Source organism: Vanacampus margaritifer, chromosome 19 (assembly GCF_051991255.1).
Source record: "Vanacampus margaritifer isolate UIUO_Vmar chromosome 19, RoL_Vmar_1.0, whole genome shotgun sequence".
Lineage (NCBI taxonomy): Eukaryota > Metazoa > Chordata > Actinopteri > Syngnathiformes > Syngnathidae > Vanacampus > Vanacampus margaritifer.
The window spans coordinates 9,756,553-9,770,098 of NC_135450.1; the positions used below are offsets into that span (position 1 = coordinate 9,756,553).

The 13,546-nt window shown below is 38.1% G+C and overlaps 2 protein-coding genes across 6 annotated transcripts; one reads left to right on the top strand and one right to left on the bottom strand.

Annotated features, from left to right (window-relative positions):
* Positions 1-6: 6 nt before the first annotated feature.
* Positions 7-5,420, bottom strand: rnf8 (ring finger protein 8, E3 ubiquitin protein ligase). Of its 2 annotated transcripts, none has more exons than XM_077551923.1 (11): positions 5,193-5,420; positions 4,729-4,857; positions 3,795-4,234; positions 3,485-3,692; positions 2,254-2,316; positions 2,068-2,154; positions 1,929-2,009; positions 1,641-1,849; positions 1,038-1,192; positions 619-740; positions 7-200 (listed from the first exon to the last, which is right to left on the bottom strand). In XM_077551923.1, exons 1-10 carry the CDS (start codon positions 5,313-5,315, stop codon positions 667-669), a joined length of 1,569 nt encoding a protein of 522 aa, XP_077408049.1. In that variant the 5' UTR covers positions 5,316-5,420; the 3' UTR covers positions 7-200; positions 619-666. The 2 variants fall into 2 exon arrangements, with proteins under 2 accessions (XP_077408049.1, XP_077408047.1); XM_077551921.1 differs by having other exon boundaries at positions 619-744.
* A 606-nt stretch (positions 5,421-6,026) lies between these two features.
* On the top strand, positions 6,027-13,299 carry aida (axin interactor, dorsalization associated). Of its 4 annotated transcripts, XM_077553225.1 has the most exons (12): positions 6,027-6,362; positions 6,646-6,721; positions 6,878-6,944; positions 7,020-7,073; positions 8,302-8,356; positions 8,438-8,501; positions 8,585-8,684; positions 8,788-8,848; positions 10,283-10,405; positions 10,482-10,604; positions 10,694-10,811; positions 11,163-13,299. In XM_077553225.1, the coding sequence occupies exons 4-12, from the start codon at positions 7,053-7,055 to the stop codon at positions 11,260-11,262; spliced, it is 765 nt and encodes a 254-aa protein (XP_077409351.1). In that variant the 5' UTR covers positions 6,027-6,362; positions 6,646-6,721; positions 6,878-6,944; positions 7,020-7,052; the 3' UTR covers positions 11,263-13,299. The 4 variants fall into 4 exon arrangements, with proteins under 4 accessions (XP_077409351.1, XP_077409349.1, XP_077409347.1 ...); XM_077553223.1 differs by lacking the exon at positions 6,646-6,721 and having other exon boundaries at positions 8,585-8,685; positions 8,840-8,848; XM_077553221.1 differs by lacking the exon at positions 6,646-6,721.
* Positions 13,300-13,546: the final 247 nt, after the last annotated feature.

The following is a 13,546-nucleotide window of genomic DNA, read 5'->3' on the forward strand; positions in this document are numbered from 1 at the left end:
AGTTAATTTAAAAAGACATACGGGAATTGTTTTTATTGATTTAGTTTGGATAACAATTTTAGAAACTAAAACAACACAGATCTTGGCTTGATGTATTTCTGGATTACTGTTAGGAGGCAGGAATCCCAGTAAATCCAGTTGTGCCGTTATGGACACTGGCTATTAATCGCTGTTCTCATCGCGATAGACGATCCTCAAATCTGCAAAGCATATTGAAAAAAATAAATCCTGTGTTCATTGGCGTTGAGCTTCAAAGACAAATATTATGTAATACAAGTGTCAAAAAGAAGTTCAACCCTGTGTAGTTAAATAACAAAGTGTGTACAGCCCCATTAACTTTGATGACAGAGAGAAAGGTTTACTATGTGCCTCCGCCATCTCTATCTTCTTTTATAATTTCCGTCCTCTCTATCTTCTTTTATAATTTAAGTCAACTCACCTTAGCCATAAAGAGCATATCCAGAAAAGTGTCACTAAATTGTGAGATTGACACACATCAGTGCAAAAAAAAAAAAAAAGCATTGGTATGTAAAAAAAAATAAAAATAAAGCACTGGTATGTCAAAAAAACAAAATAAAAAAGACCAATTCACAGTCAAGTCTTCAGCAGTGCACTCACTGTAATAGGAACTGCTGCGAAGAGATCTGGAGGTCCTGTTCGGACTGTCTACAGTGTCTTCGGAAGAGCTGCTATCGCTGATGCTTTCACAACTACTGCTGCTCTCATCATGGTTTCTAGACCTATCTGCAAAACAGGGGGGGTGGGGGGGACTACAGTTTTCACATTTCTCTCCTAAAGTACTGACAAATGAATGAAATTCCTTTATTTTTTAACTATTGAATCCAAAAGATGAACACAACAACGCTCCATTCACAACAAATGGGTTTAAAGACGGCTGTGCACTGTTAAGTGCAGTGTGAAAGGGGCTTTTTAATCTGCTGAGGTAATTTTGTGTCAAATAAAATGCCCCCCCCTCTCCTCCTATAAAAAAAAAGAAACTAAAAAGCTCATCACATGCTACCAAAAATCAAACTCACGATGAGAAGAACTGCTGTGATGAGGACTGTAGTTCCCGTCTGGTGTCCCCAGAGAGTCTATAGAACTGCTGCAATCGCTACTGCTCTCCAAAGAGTCTACTGAGCTGTTGCTCTCCTCATCTTGGATCACACTCGCATGTGCATCTGGTGGCGAACTAACAGGGAAAAACACATTGCTCATGAAGCCGGCAGAGAATTACTGTGTGACCTTAAGCGCATTCTGATGTATTGGCAAAGAAGCTTTTTTTTATTTAAATGAGTCTTTTTCGTCATTAAACATTCTGTCTTACATTAATAGCTTGCTGGGTAGTAATGTTTGTAAATAATAAATAATGGTAAAATGAAAATTGAGCTTCCCTTGACTTCTTTAAGGCTTAAAAGAAAATAGTAGTACGCGATGACAGCGGAAAAAGACCCAATGTAACGTTGCAATTTGAAATAGTTATTTATTAATATTACTGTCAGTATTCATCCCAACAGGTATCGTCATTGGAACTTACGAAGCATGTAAAAAAAAAAAGAAAAGAAAAGTCAGTCCCTTTGTCAAAACGCAAACATTATGTCGAGGTTTGGGGGCCTCCGTCGTGGATGGTTTTAACGCACATCTCTCTCCTCTCCGAGACGAGCGTCTGCCGGCTGGTCCTCATGTCCAGGCTCAGGTTCTCCACCACGCTGTCGATGTAGTTGTCGAGCGCCAGGCATCGGCTCTGCGACTTGATGGCCTGGCGACAGATGGGGCACTCCTCTTTCTTTTTGCGCCACTGCTTGATGCAGTGGCAGCAGAAGCTGTGACCGCAGTTCAGAGTGACGACCTGAAGATACGAATATGGAAAAAGTTCGGCCCTTTTTGTTTGGTAGGGAAAAACGTGAGCAGGTTATGCTGACTCGCACCTCGATAAGGAGCTCTGAGCAGATGATGCACTGAAGTTCGGTTTCCAGGACCTTGGTGACTTGCGTGACAACTTCGTCCTTCTGCGCAGAAAGTGGTATGAGGCGCTACAAATGCGAGATTCCTGGCGTAGCAACCCACCTTTATAACAAGTTCTTTGTTTTTGGCCAGTAGAATCTCTTCGAACCTTGTCCGAGAAAGCGTAAGCTCATCTATTACTTTCCTCTGCTAATGGATGTTGAGAATAAATTGAGCAATGAATATATATATTTTTTAAATCCAATGCAACGGAATGCATTACTCGATCATTTGTGATTTGGTGTTTACCTCCTGTAGGGGGTCTTCCAATTGCTTCTCCAACAGCTCCTTTTGCTCCAGTGTTTTCTGAGCCTTTAAAGTCATAAGAGGAATAAAACAAGACTTAACATGTGAAACACAGCAATGGCTAATACTAGCTGTCACTGGTAATGAGCTGAGGAAATTTCCAAGCAGATCTGCAATGTTTGCAGGAGTTTTGGGTACAGACAAAAGAGGAGGGAGGGAGCAAGACGAAAGAGACGCCGCAAACACAGATGCCTTTTTGCTCTGTTGATTAATGTGTCCTAAAATGAAAAGAAAAAAAAACGGTGCTCGCGGGCACTAGTTAGCCCCAAGGACAAATGAGTAGCCCACAGGTTCTAAAAATAGCTCACCAGTGATGTGACAGTCACTTACTATGAAGAATTAAAACAAAAGAACGTTAACATGTATTATTTTATTTAAAGTTAACATGGTATGAGTTTCTGAACTCATTTGCTCCCAAAAACATATGTGTTCTATTTGAAATATTATCAGTATCCCAAAGACGTATTTATACGTTTTTTGTGTGTCTATTTTATCCTTGAGCGTACAGAAGGCTTTGATGCAGCCTCTGAACTGAAGAGAAGGGTTGAAGCAATCGTAGTTATTACAAAACCGGAACGCAGGTGGCAGCAGAGTATAAGAGATCAACCTGGGCCATGTTTAAAACAAGCTGTTTCCCCCACAGTTTTATTAAACAGATTTGTGAATAATAATGAAACTTAGCTATATTCTAATGCTAATTGCTGCAAAGCGGAAACAGATAGAAATATACTTTTTTCCTGATGAAAAAAGAGACTCTAGTCTTTCTTTTGGTATGTTCCATGTTTTTATAGCAATAGAACACAATATTCTGTAGGCCTTGCAAAATCAGTCAAAATCCAGTAAAACAACCGGGAGCGAAGGGGGTTGCTTCAGGCGAAATGGCTGGGAGTGAATGAGTAATGTATCAAATATTCTATATGTTGTTAAAAAATTGTGCAATGGAAAATGCTGTTTTTATTCATCCAAATATTTCTTTGAAAAATGAAATATTTTAAACAAATTAAGAAAAAATATGTTTCAATATCAGCTGATATGCAGTACTTAAATGCTTATCAGCTACCAGTTAAACCTTTATTATTTTTGCACTTTCTATACTATAAGCGCTTGTGATTATTATTCATTTGGTCGGTCTGTAACACAAGATTTTGCCGACTTTCTTTGAGCGTTTTCTAACCTGTTGTCGCCTCTTGTTTTCCTTGTAGGTCCTCTCAAACATTTCCATTTTTTTCATTTTGCCGTGGAGGATCTTCAGCTGCCCTTGCAGTTCGTTAATTTGCTCCTCCCTCAATGGATCGGATGATCCGGCTTCACCTTCCAGCGAGGCGACCTGCCTCTGCATGGTGTCCAACTGCTCCTTGAGCATGAAGATGTTCTGGCTGTACCTGCAAGAGAGAGTGCAGAAAGTCGTAAGGTGATATTGATAGAAATAAATGTGTATCGTCTTTGTGAATGCAGAATTCAATGTTAATGAAAAAGACGCGTACATTTGTAAGTTGTCCAGGTCACAGGGGACATCGACGCCACCACAGGCCTGTTCCACATCTCCCATAAATGGATTGGGAGGGGTCTTGTCTGACTGAGGGCAAGCGTGGCGCTTGTGGGGCTGTGCAAGAGGCGGAGGGCATGGCTGTGCCAACGACTTATCAGGAAATGCGCAGCGATACAATTTGGCCGTTGAAGTTGACGGCTCCACTTCTTCGCAAGGCAGCTTCCGTTTGGATTTCTTCGGTATATGTATTGTTTTTACAGCATCTTTTGCCAAATTGTGTTTAATTTCTCGGAGGGGCCGCTGCACAAGCTTGTAGTCAAACTCGACTTTGGACCCCATGACAGGCACACCGAGATGTATGGAGTCGCCAAGCTGAAGCAGTTGGGGTTTTTGAGGGGGTATGCGGATCCCATTCACCCACACACCATTGAGACTCTGACAGTGATCACAAAAAGAAAATAAAACATACGTCATACATCACAAACATTATGGCTTTCTGTGCATACTGAAATGTACAAACTCTAAAAACGTACAGTGGAACCTCATTACCATACTAAGGACAATTTTAAAATTCAGATGCTTTTTAGCCTAGCTTTTAACCAACTACTTTATTACAATGTAAAAATGAGCCTTGGCTCAATAAAAATAAATCGGTGGCTGTTTTTTTTTTTTTTATGAAGTAAACAACTCCCTAAAAAAGAAAGGTCTGCCTGCATATGTTGCACTCTTCTCGTGTTACCTCACGTGTCATAGTGTGCTAAAGCTAGGGAAATGTATATAAAACAAATATAGACCCAATTATTACAGGAAAAAAGGCAATTAAAATAACAAATAAGGTTGGCTAGAGATTCTACTAATCAATTATTTATAGGAACTGTACATTTTTCATTTCTTCCATGCTATTTATACTGGGTAGTAGTAGTAGGTACCTCCTTGTCTGTGACTGTCCAGTGTCCATCTTTCCTTTGCGAAAAAGTGCAGTGCAGCCTCGAAATCATTAAAGGGCAACTTGGAGACAAGAGTTGGTATGTCACGTCAAAACCACGGCCTATAGTAACCTAAACACAAGAAAAGCAAGAGTTAGTGACACGGTAATTTTAATAGCCTAACAGTACTTGGCGTTTCAAAACGACAGCAGGATCTATTTTGGATGAGCTAGCTCAGTGGTTCTCAACCGCGGTCCTCGAGTACCCCTGTCCAGCCTGTTTCCCATGTCTCCCACAGCCAACTCAGGTGTTTCAAACGATCAGTTAATCAGCAAGCTCTACATGAAGCCTGATAACGATCCTCAGCTGTGTTGTCTGAGGGCGACATGGAAACCAATCTGGATAAGCATACTCGAGGAAGGGGGTAACCAGTGAGCTAGCTAACGGAGCTAGCAACTGCTACATACTTCTGTGTTTTCCACCAAGCGAAGCCAGCCTGAATTCCTCCCGACTCTCATTAAACAAACAACGTCTGAGTCCAAACTATCATCCTCATCAGTCGTAGAAGAGTCCGTCGTGACTTTAGCCATCTTTATCTCATGTTTTGTCTCATTGTTGTTGCTTATCAAACAGCGTGTTCGTCCCGTAGCTGACGTAGTAAGGTTGACACAGCTGCGTAAACGTAGAGTTACGACATCTACAGCACCGGAAAAGATCTACGATATTTTCAAAGCAAAAGCGAATTACAGTACACGGATGTGCTGGAAATTACTGCAAGCTTTATCAGCAAGGTTTATCAGTATACGATGTTTCTAGGCTACCAACGACATAAATAATGAACTACTGTAGTAGGGTTTTACAGATCACAACCTTAATGTTCTGGCGTACTAACTACTACTACTACTACTACTACTACTACTACTACTACCTTTCGTCATACTTTTATTGATCGTCAGACTCACTTTAATTGTGTTGTTATTTATATTGCATTTCATTTTTATTAACTTTATTGTGTTTTATTATTGACTTTTCATACCATGTTTGTAAGTGAAGCACTTAGTAAGTTTGCTTAGAAGGTAATGTTATTACCCCACTACTGCTATTAACACTACTGCCACTAATTCAAAATTATTTTTATAATTTAATATATGTCATTTATAATAATAACTGCATGTGCAGTACTGTACTCTGATTTGAGTTCTCAAACCAGTTCGAGGTCTCTTTTGCCGCCCACTCGTGCAACTCCGTGTCATAAATCGCGCGCACCCTTAGCACTAGGGCGGGACTTCCGTTTAATTCTCCTCCTAACGGATGGGACTTAAGGGTGAGCATAGAGCAGACGGAAAGGGTTTGGTCCGTTCCGGTAATGGTCATGGTGTCACTGGTCGCCGTGTGAATCAGCTCGGCCCCGAACTGCTGCAGACAGCCCCGCGGTAGAGGAGCTCAATCCCCGAAGAAGCCCCCCTCGTAAATGAACGTCGTCCTCGGCTATGCTGCCCTGAGTCTCCCGCCGGTACCCGCCCTGCCAACATGTCTGATGTCAACAAGACTCTGCTGAAATGGCACGCCAGTTTCAGAAAAGGCACAGACTTTGACTCGTGGGGACAATTAGTGGAAGCTATAGATGAGTATCAAATGTAAGTGTGTGTCCCGCTTCTCACATGCACATGCATGCAGCGCTCTTACAAGTTGCACCCCGAGTTGTCATTCAGCCCTCGGGAGCATTTTAAGTGAATCCTCCCCATACATGACGTGATGTGGCGTTTGTTGTGTGCATGTGAGCGCGTGTTGTACTGTCTTCTTCCATCACTGTGTGCGAGTGTTTCTCTGCAGAAAGTCACCAACAATATACCTCAGAGTGTTGAGAAATATCAGCCACACCCTCTCATTGTTATGGCTGGGTTTCCTGTGGTTTGACAGGAAATACTTGACAATAAAAAAGGACCCATCCCTCAGGAAAACCAAAATAAATCCTGATCGTTTTCCCCCCAGCTAAGTAAGCGTAAAATTGCATGTACATGTACAGTATATTGTAATTGTAAGCTTTGACATTGTGACGCATTTCTCAACGAACACCAGGGGGTGGAAATGTGCACCCCACACCAGTTTATTTTGTTTGATCACTTTTTCTTTATTCTTGTTTAATCTCTAGTCTTGCAAGGCAGCTGCAAAAAGAAGTGCAGTCATCGAACTCAACAGACTTCACAGAAGAGCAGAAGGTAGACATTGTGTAAACAAGAACGTCATTTTTTTTTAAATCATAGGCTTGACATGTTTTTATTTTTGTTTTTAAGAAAACTCTAGGGAAGATTGCAACATGTCTAGAGATGAGGAGTATCAGTTTGCAGGTTAGTGTGGCATGTTATCAATGACATTCACAATATTTATTCCATCTTGGAATTTGGCTGTAACATAAAATGTGGAGAAAAAATGAAGCGCCGTGACTAAATTACAAATACATTGTAATACTCGTTACTGTCATTTGAAAGGAATTAGTTGCATTACAACATTTCTCTGTCTGCGTTGAATGTGTTCTACTTCATTACACTAATGCCAACCACGGAATTCTAAGCATGACTTAACTTTAATACGTTCATAGTAAGACTAAAATGACAATAAACAAACAAAACTGCCACATATGGACAATTTTGAGGTTTCAATGAAACTAGCAAGCTTGTTTTTGGAATGTGGGAGGAAGCCGGAGTACCCGGGGAAAACCCACGCGCGTGCAGGGAGAACATGCAAACGGCCTGAGCTGACATTCCAACCCGGAACCTCAGAACTGCGATCCTGTTGGGCTAAGCACTAGGCTTGAGAATTGGAAGTAACTAATGAAATGTTTTGAAAAAAATCTGATTCATTAATCACCAAAATAATCGATAGATTGATCAATTATTAAAATAATCGTTTGTTGCAGCTCTAATATATACGTATATGTACAGTACAGGCGTCCTCGATTTATGGCGGAGTTTTGTTCTTAAGGCAGTTGACATAACTGAAATTCGTTTAAGCAAGCCAAGCAAATTAAGCAATTTATTTTCCTGCTCTTATGTGTTTAACTCATTCACTCCCATCCATTTTCACTGAAGCAACCCCCTTCGCCCCGGCTGTTTTACTGGACTTTGACAGATTTATTTTTTTTATCTGTTTCTGTTTTGCAGCAATTAGCATTAGAATATAGCTAAATTTCATAATTATTTACAAATCTGTTTAAAATAGTGGGGAAAATAGCTTTTTGCAACAAGGCCCTGGTTGATTGCTTATACTCTGCTGCCACCTGCTGGCCGTTTTTGTAACTACAGTTTTTTTTTTTAAACAACCTCTTCAGGTCAGAAGCTGCATCAAAGCTTAAACATAAAAAACGTATAAATACGTTTTTGGGACCATGGTTGTATTTAAAATGGAAAGTATTTATACGATTTTGGGAGCAAATGATTTAATATGTACACGGCTGTCATCAGAGCCAATCAGAAAGCGTCATCAGTCACTGAAAAGCTAGCCAATGACGGTGCTTTGGTTCATTTCATGCAATAAGATGCATCTGGGGGCAGTTGTAATTCTCGTTTATGTGTTTAGAGCACGCAGTCAACAGAGGAGTTCAAGTTGGAAGACTTGAAGAAACTGGAAAGCAGTGAGTTGTTTTTTTTTTTTTTTACCATTTGTTTGCTGTTTAGTGACAATCCTGATCATTTATGCTTTTTTTTGTCCATAGTCATTAAGAATATATTGACTTACAACAAAGAATTTCCCTTCGATGTCCAACCGGTGCCATTAAGGTAATAAGCATATTTCAGTATGTTTTGTATTCAATCATGAATCCCGTTTGTGTACCTAATGTTTTTTTGCACGTCCTCATCAGAAAAATCCTGGCTCCCGGTGAAGAGGAGAATATGGAGCTGGAGGGAGAAGACGCCGCCGCGGTCGCCGGTTCCACAGAAGCGTTCCCCCCGAGAGCTCCCGGTACTTTTGAACCAAAACAAACATGGCGTCCCATTTGCCTGCCTGCTTAAGTGGCGATGTCCCATTTGATGTGGCCGTTTGTGTTTTCTGTTTTGTCCTGTTGGCGGTGTGCATGACTTCAACTCTCATTCTTGCCTGCCTGCTTTATTCACAGCTTCACAAGGTAGGACTTTCGCATCAAAGTGGATTTGTACTGCTGTTCTGAGCATGGATTAGATTCCAGTAACAAAATCTCCTGAAATCAACAAATGCCCTTGGTGGACAATGGAAAAATTTACATTAAATTCTGTGAATAACATGCACCCATAACTCATTCACTGCCATTGACAGCTATAGACGTCAAAAATTAATTTGAACTTTCTATTAGTTTAAAAAAAAAATCCACTTTTGCTAACAAGAGTATGAAAACCTAGATTTTTTAATTGTATTAGAACAGATATAAAATCTGTGATTAATCATGAGTTAACTAGTAAAGTCATGCGATTAATTACGATAAAAAATTATAATCGCCTGACGCCCCTAATTTTTAATCATCTTTTCCTTATAAAAAAAAAAGATTATTAACAATAAAAAATATATTTCTAAAAAAAGAAAGAAAAGATTATTAAAAATTTGGGGCATCAGGCAATTAAAATTTGTAATTAATCGCATGACTGCACTAGTTAACTCACGATTAATCGCAAATTTTATATCTGTTCTAAATGTACAAAAAAACATTCTAGGTTTTCATACTCTTGTTAACAAAAATGGAAAAATATGTTAAACTAATACAAATAGTTAAAATGAATTTTTGACGTCTCTAGCCGTCAATGGCAGTGAATTAAAAAGTGAGTTAAAAAGCATTTCTTTTCCCTCTTTACTTGTGAATGACAGTCCCCCGATTAGCTGGTATCAGTAGAGTGAATAAAATGAATGAAGATTCAATAACATGTCAATGTAATCTGATGTAAAAATGTATTTACAATAATATGTTCTATGTAGCTCCACTAGTCTAAACACGGTATTCTGATTATTTTGAATATGAGTTAAACAGCAAAATCCACCCGCTTTTATCTATCTCAGGGGGCGGCCATTTTGTCACTTTTAGTCGACTGAAAATAACATCACAGTTGTTCAGGGCTCTGGTAACAATCATTCACGGCTCAGTTGTGAATGTCACATGACCAAACTCAGGAAACAAGTGAGCCGTGATTGGTTGTTACCCATAGCAACTGTGATGTCATTCTCAGGTGACAAGTGACAAAATGGCCGCCCCCTGAGGTGTGGAAAAATGCGGGTGGTTTTTGCTGCTTAGTTCATGTTCCACAAATGCAATATTTATCAGAATGCTGTGTTTAGTAAATAACTTATTTTTGGGTTGAATTTACTTTTGAGGTCTTTCAAAGTAATTTTAAAACATTTTTTACAAATTTTAGTAAGCAGCTTTATTAAATTTTTTGTTTAAAGATTTTATTTACAGTATGTGAAGCAACAATGTGAAAAATGTTCTGTTATTTTTAAGCCCCTCCTTTTGATTTGAGACCCCCCCCCCTCCCCCAAAAAGCATGTTATTCAAGGGATTTCACAGTACACGATTTTGCGACTTCGTCTTCCGCAGGTACCTTGTTGCCACGGTTACCCTCCGAGCCCGGAATGACCCTGCTTACGATAAGAATAGAAAAAATTGGTCTGAAGGATGCCGGGCAATGCATCGACCCGTACATGACCATTAGCGCCAAAGGTACGAAAACACAATACAGCATGTCCTTATTGTGAAAATTCGGACATGCATTCAGTCACTGTTTCTGTATGTTTAGATTCAAATGGGATGGACTTGAACCCAGTGCAGGACACCCCAGTAGCCACCAAGAAGGAAGACATCTACATTCACTTCAGTATGGACGTCGACATCCAAAAGCATCTGGAGAAACTACCGAAAGGTGACAGGACAAGACGAGCGTGGGCTAAATTTCCAGAACTTGCTTAGGGGAAAAAAAAGGAAAAAAATAAGTAAAATTGTCTTCCACAGGCGCAGCTATTTTCTTTGAATTCAAGCACTACAAACCCAAGAAGAGGTTTACCAGCACAAAGTGTTTTGCCTTCTTGGAAATGGACGAGATCAAGCCTGGACCAATTGTCATTGAGTTGTAAGTCTGTATTGTGCATTACTCCATTGTTATTTACAGAGGAATGTCTTTTTTTGACTAAATGTCCTTGATGAGAATAAAGTTTTTTTCAAGATTTTTTTAATTAATTTTTTTACAAGGGAATAAAAAAAAAAAAAAACGTTATTCCTGTAATAATCCACTTTTTATTCTGGAAATGACACTTTTATTCTCTAAAATATAAAACAAAATTCATAACATTTTTCTTTATGAATATAATAAAAAAAATATTTGATTATGATTAATTGTGATTATTATTATACTTTGTATCTGTGACTACTTGATCTGAGAGATTCCATCCAAAATTCAACTCCGTCATTTTTGGATTTTCAGATACAAGAAGCCCACCGACTTCAAGAGGAAGAAACTTCAACTTCTCACCAAGAAACCACTTTATCTTCATCTCCATCAAACCTTGCACAAGGACAGTTAAGGCCCGATCATATAAAATACAGCACAACAGTATTTTTTTTTTTCCTCCGTGACTTTATTAACTCATTCACTGCCATTGACGGCTATAGACGTCAAAAATTCAATTGTGCTTTTTCTATTAGTTTCACTTTTTCCCCCCACATTTGTTAACAAGAGTATGAAAACCTAGAAAAAAAGGTATTGTACATTTAGAACAGATATCAAAATTGCGATTAATCTTGAGTTAACTAGTGAAGTCATGTGATTAATTACAATTTAAAAAATGTAATCGCCCGATGCCCCTAATTTAAAAAAATAAAGAAAAGATTATTAAAAATTAGGGGGGGTCAGACGATTAAATTTTTTAATTATAATGAATTGCATGACTTCAATAGTTAACTCACGATTAATCACAAATTTGATATCTTTTCTAAATGTACGATTAAAAAAAATCTAGGTTTTAATACTCTTATTAAAAAAAGTGAGAAAAAAAGTGAAATTAATAGAAATAGTTCAAATGAATTTTTGACGTCTATAGCCGTCAATGGCAGTGAACGAGTTAACACAGTAAAGGGAAGATTTTTATTTTTTTTTTAAGCACATATCCTTGTTAATAACAGTGAATGGACTATTTGGAGGATGTGTTAAGTCGGACTCAACGCGAGGTTGTGTCAATATGAGGTGCTCAACTATCTCTGTTTGCACTATTGGACCTTGAAACAGAAGCGTGCAAAACATGCTATCAAAAAGCTGACGTCACACGTAGCAAACATTAAGCCGGGCCGTTTACGGAATCATTTAAAAGGCAGACACGAATAGTAAAGTGCATCTTTCAAATGAGTCCACAATGAGACATGTTGGTGCTTATTATCTATCATCATTCCAGAAAATATTGTTCAGTTTAAATTTGAAGTAAAATAATAGAAGAGGAATTTAGGCATGCAGAATTTTTATTTTCACTAAGTCTTAAACTAATTCATGCATACAAGATCTGCCCTGTCACCAAATTGTATATTAATTGACTTACTAACAACAATCCAGTCTATGTAAAAAGTTGCAATAAAAAAATGAATTGAAATTTTTTTGAACTAATGCTTTCTTATTCAAGCTTCACCCAATAATCATATCATTACTGTAAATTAAAATACAACATATATAAAAAAAATATATATCTAAAACTCTTAATATTCAAATTAACACAAAAAAATTACAGCATGAACTAGTAATAAATTGTAATACCAAAATAATATAAGCTCCACACGATAAGCAGTAAAGAAATGAGTTTTTTTTATTTTTTATTATTCAAACTTCCTGTTTCAAGCCCCTTCCAACTGTAATAAATATTCAAATGATTATCTTTAAATAAATAAAAACAATTCCTGGTTCAAGCTATAGGCCCCCCTTACCAAATTTGAAACAAATAGTGGACATCTCAGAATGACAAAAATGTTCTAAAAAATATTTTCCCGTTAGCTATTTAGGAATGACAGCCATTGTATGCAGAGTACCTCCAGCTTTCAAAAGTATTTGGACAATAGTCTGAAGGTGTTCGGTTTGACATTTGGCAGCTATTTGTCGGGAGCAACCCAAATGAACGGGGCTTTTAATGACATTTTGGATCAAGTGGCGCAGTTATTCATTCACTCTCGTGTCTTTTGACCTTTATTTTCTGCTCTTGTCATGTGGCATTTGTAGAGTAATAAATTAATACATTTGTGTTGGCCTTTGTTGCAAAACTTAATTTGAACGTCACGCGTATGCACAAAATATGTTTCAACCTCAAGATGACATCATGCAAAACATTGTGATGCGATGAGGTCTTCATGTTATCTGGACTTTTTTTTTTTTTTTTAAGAATTGATGTCACCTTTATATGATGATCTTCATTTTGTTTGCAATACTTGATTTTTAGATTTTATTTTTGTAAGGTCCAGGATTGTAAAATGACATGTAAGATACACTAACCGATGAAGATGCAGTAACTGTACATGTGATAAGACTGACGAGAAGAATTTGATCAGAACATTCATTTCTAATAAACAGGAGAGAGAAAAAAAAACGCATTTTAGTGAATGTGCTAAATTTCATTTCATTTAGAGATTTTCTAAGTCTATGTATTTCATTACCAAGCTTGTTTTTGGTAATTCCTGGACAGCTTCATTTTTTTCTTCAATCACATTTTAGCTAACTTTCAGTTACGGCAAAAATGTGCATTTCCCATGTAAAGGAAGAAAACATGTAAATGTTTCTTGTAGGCAAACTGCACTTAACTCAATTCACTCCCAGCCATTTTCACTGAAGCAACC